The 3,132-nt window shown below is 36.5% G+C and overlaps 1 protein-coding gene across 1 annotated transcript; it reads right to left on the bottom strand.

Annotated features, from left to right (window-relative positions):
• Window positions 1-642: 642 nt before the first annotated feature.
• On the bottom strand, window positions 643-2,470 carry LOC133694347 (protein ROH1A-like). The gene has a single exon (XM_062115848.1). It carries the CDS (start codon window positions 2,168-2,170, stop codon window positions 983-985), a length of 1,188 nt encoding a protein of 395 aa, XP_061971832.1. The 5' UTR covers window positions 2,171-2,470; the 3' UTR covers window positions 643-982.
• Window positions 2,471-3,132: the final 662 nt, after the last annotated feature.

Here is a 3,132-nt window from a genome sequence, read left to right as displayed (position 1 = left end):
AGACAAGTTAAGCAATTGGGAAGCGGGGTGAAGGCTTGCGCTTGAATCTGTCTTGTGCATTTTCTCTCTTTATACAAATGGATTTATCTAATCAAGTTGTAGAGAGAGAGAGAGAGAGAGAGATTCCAATCTTGAAGGAGAAGGTGGAAGACATGATATCAGTTCCATTTACATTTGTCTCTTCTATGAATTTCCACTAATAAAGTATTCATCTACCTCTTTTTCTTGCAAAAACTTTGGCAACAAAGGCAAGAGAAATCAAACAAAGAAATGGAGATGATCATGAAATGATTCTTTTCTTCTCTGGCCCGTGTTCCATGCTGAGGAGCAAAGCAAATCTGAAATGGTGAACATACAACAGTGTAGATCAAATTACAAAACCTTAGCCATGGAATTTACAGCGTTTTAGAGCAATGCTAGTCCCCTTATTGGAGAGATTTACACCGCGAAAGGAAATTGCAGCAAGGTCATTCCATAAAACCACAAAACCCAGCTGAATTCGAGCTGTTCTTTTGGCTGCCAAGACCAAACATTTGTTCAAAAATCAATATTCCAGTCCTGTAATTTGCCTGTCCTGATAAGAAAACCGAAGGACCAATACATCCATTTCCATAATAAAAAAAACTGCCAATGCAACTCCTCTAAGAAATACAAAATTAAACCTTGATTAGTGCTATACATTTCTTTCAAACAAAACATCCTGTACTCGACACAATAACAATAAAGCCAGGAAAAAAAGAAGAAAAAACGAGTACATTTCACATTTAGAAATGCATACTAGACCTCTAAACTCGGTGCGTTGAAGCCGTATAATCTCTAGGAAAGACAAAAGGAAAAGGAAACCCTGTATGAACATCCACTTCGAGGCTCAACATATGCCCATGTTCATCTACCCATGAACAAGTTGAACCTGGAATCATAAAAATACCTAAAAATTCTCAAACTTCCAAGACCCCATTTTGCACAAAAGTTCAGACGCACATTATATTATAGGTTGAGAAGCTTTCCCATTATCCAACAAATCAAGAATCTCTGTCCTGCTCCTTACAATCCTATGAAACAATTCTCTAATCTGCTGCTGTAAAGGCATCAACCCTTCCTCCATTCTCTGGCAAATCTCCGCCAGCTCCGCCACCCGCGCATCCACTTCCTCCAACTTCTCAGCCTCCGCAGGAAATTGGAATCCATCAGCAAATTCAATCAAACTCTGCCCCAGCTTCTCCATCCTTTGCATCTCCTCTAGCAATCCAGCTGACCCTTTTTTCTCTTTCTTTTTCCATTCCTCTCCAATCTTCTCCTGCATCCCAATTATGCTATGTGCCCACACAAATTGCTTTGGAATCTGAAAATGCGTTGACAATCCACTCCTTTCTTGACATGGAATTGCGGCCACAAGAGCCCACATCACAAAAACCATAACAGTACTCATTATATAAACAGGCTGAGCCAATCCCGTTGATTCTCCACCTCTTGGTACCGCCAAATTAGAACACATAGCCTGAATTTGCTTTGCAGCAGACCAGTTTTTAGCCAAAACCATTGATGAAGATCGAAAAGAACCGTGAGTAGCTCGGTCCTTATGATTACCCCCACTGTTACTTCCTCTCCTTCCAAAAGACCAAGTTCTCTCTGCATACCTTGAATGATTATTTTCCTTATCATCAATTGTCAAAGCAGACATCAAAGCGCTGAGAGCCTTTCTAGCTCGCTTAACTTGACCATCACCAATTGGTTTCTGCTCTAAAGCAGAAACAACAATCTCAGCCAATTTTTGACATTGACGAATAGAATCAACCCCGCTAGAAACGGCATTACAAATATCAAGAACTTTAACAGCACGTTCCATAAAATCAATAAGTAAACGATCCAATGGCGGTTTAAGTATTTGAGAAGGGTCACGACCCATAATTAAAACAGCTTTGAATTCTGCCTCGCAGCACAACAAAACATCAACTAGTTTTCTTAGCCAAGAAATTGAGAGAAATGGCTCACCGGAGAAAGGATAATCTTCAGGATGCGATAGTAAATCAGCAAAACGATCACCTGTATGTCTTTGAAAAAGCTCCAGGTCTTCTAGTTCTTGTTCATGGTTACCATCCATAGCAATTACTTGGTTTCTTCTAATGCTGATTCTGCCAAGAAATGATTGCTGGTGTTCTGTAGCAGGCATCTTTAATGTTTTTTTATGATGATTTGAAAAAAAAAAAAAAACACAAGACAAGTGACGATCTTTTTGTTCTTGTTTTTATGGTTTTCAGATTTGAAACTGAAGATTGGTGGCTAAGGGGTAGTGTTTGTGTGTGTGTTTTTTTGCTGTAGGAGGGGAAAACGGAGGAAAAGAGGAACAGGTCAAAGAAGCAAGAGGCTTTTTGTTGTGAGATAGAGAGACGGTTGCGGAGTTATATACGAGGGAGTGTAGATGGTTTTACGGCTTTGGTCTTGGACTAGACCATTTCTTCTTCATCTTACGGAGGCTGACTCGGTTGGGGCTTTTTGTAAGGATCCTTTTTCTTTTGCCTACGTTGCCCCCAATTGTTGGCTCCCGTAAAATGGATATATTTTAAAGTGGAAATAATTAGTATACAAGGAAAAGGAAATGAATGGCTACAGCGCTGTTGTTTGTTTTATGAAAATTTATTTATTTTTGTTTTAAATTATATTAGTATGTTATACTGATGCTAAAGATATTTTTTTAAAAAATAAAAATAAATATTATTTTAATATATTTATAAAAATATATATTTTAAAAAGTAACCGTTATTATACTTTTAATTAACATTTGTGTTGTCTCAGCAACAACAACAACAATGCATGTAAATTGAATTTGTACTAGTTATATTTTGAGTATTTTAATTCAAAATTTAAGATGTTTAAGAAAACTAATAAAAATAATTGAAAAAATTCATGAGCGGTATGTTGGGCATTACCATCTTATTAAATATTTCTAAATTTGAGTTATTGTCACTTTATTAACATTGTCAAACATAATAAAAGTAAGGATTTTTTTATTAATAAAAGTTTGTTATTTATAATGCGGAGAAATTGTTTAATTTTAGTAAAATACTGATATATTCAACACAAAAATAAACAAAATCTTTATCATCGTGTTGTTATCCCTAAGCACCACAAATC

The sequence above is a fragment of the Populus nigra genome, chromosome 1 (assembly GCF_951802175.1).
Source record: "Populus nigra chromosome 1, ddPopNigr1.1, whole genome shotgun sequence".
NCBI classification, from domain to species: domain Eukaryota; kingdom Viridiplantae; phylum Streptophyta; class Magnoliopsida; order Malpighiales; family Salicaceae; genus Populus; species Populus nigra.
Note: the sequence above shows the minus strand (reverse complement) of the source record. Positions and strands in the feature narration are given on the sequence as shown.

Bases quoted from the DNA above. Each gene is read 5' to 3' on its own strand.
- LOC133694347 (XM_062115848.1), bottom strand. From the start codon at position 2,170: ATGCCTGCTACAGAACACCAGCAATCATTTCTTGGCAGAATCAGCATT.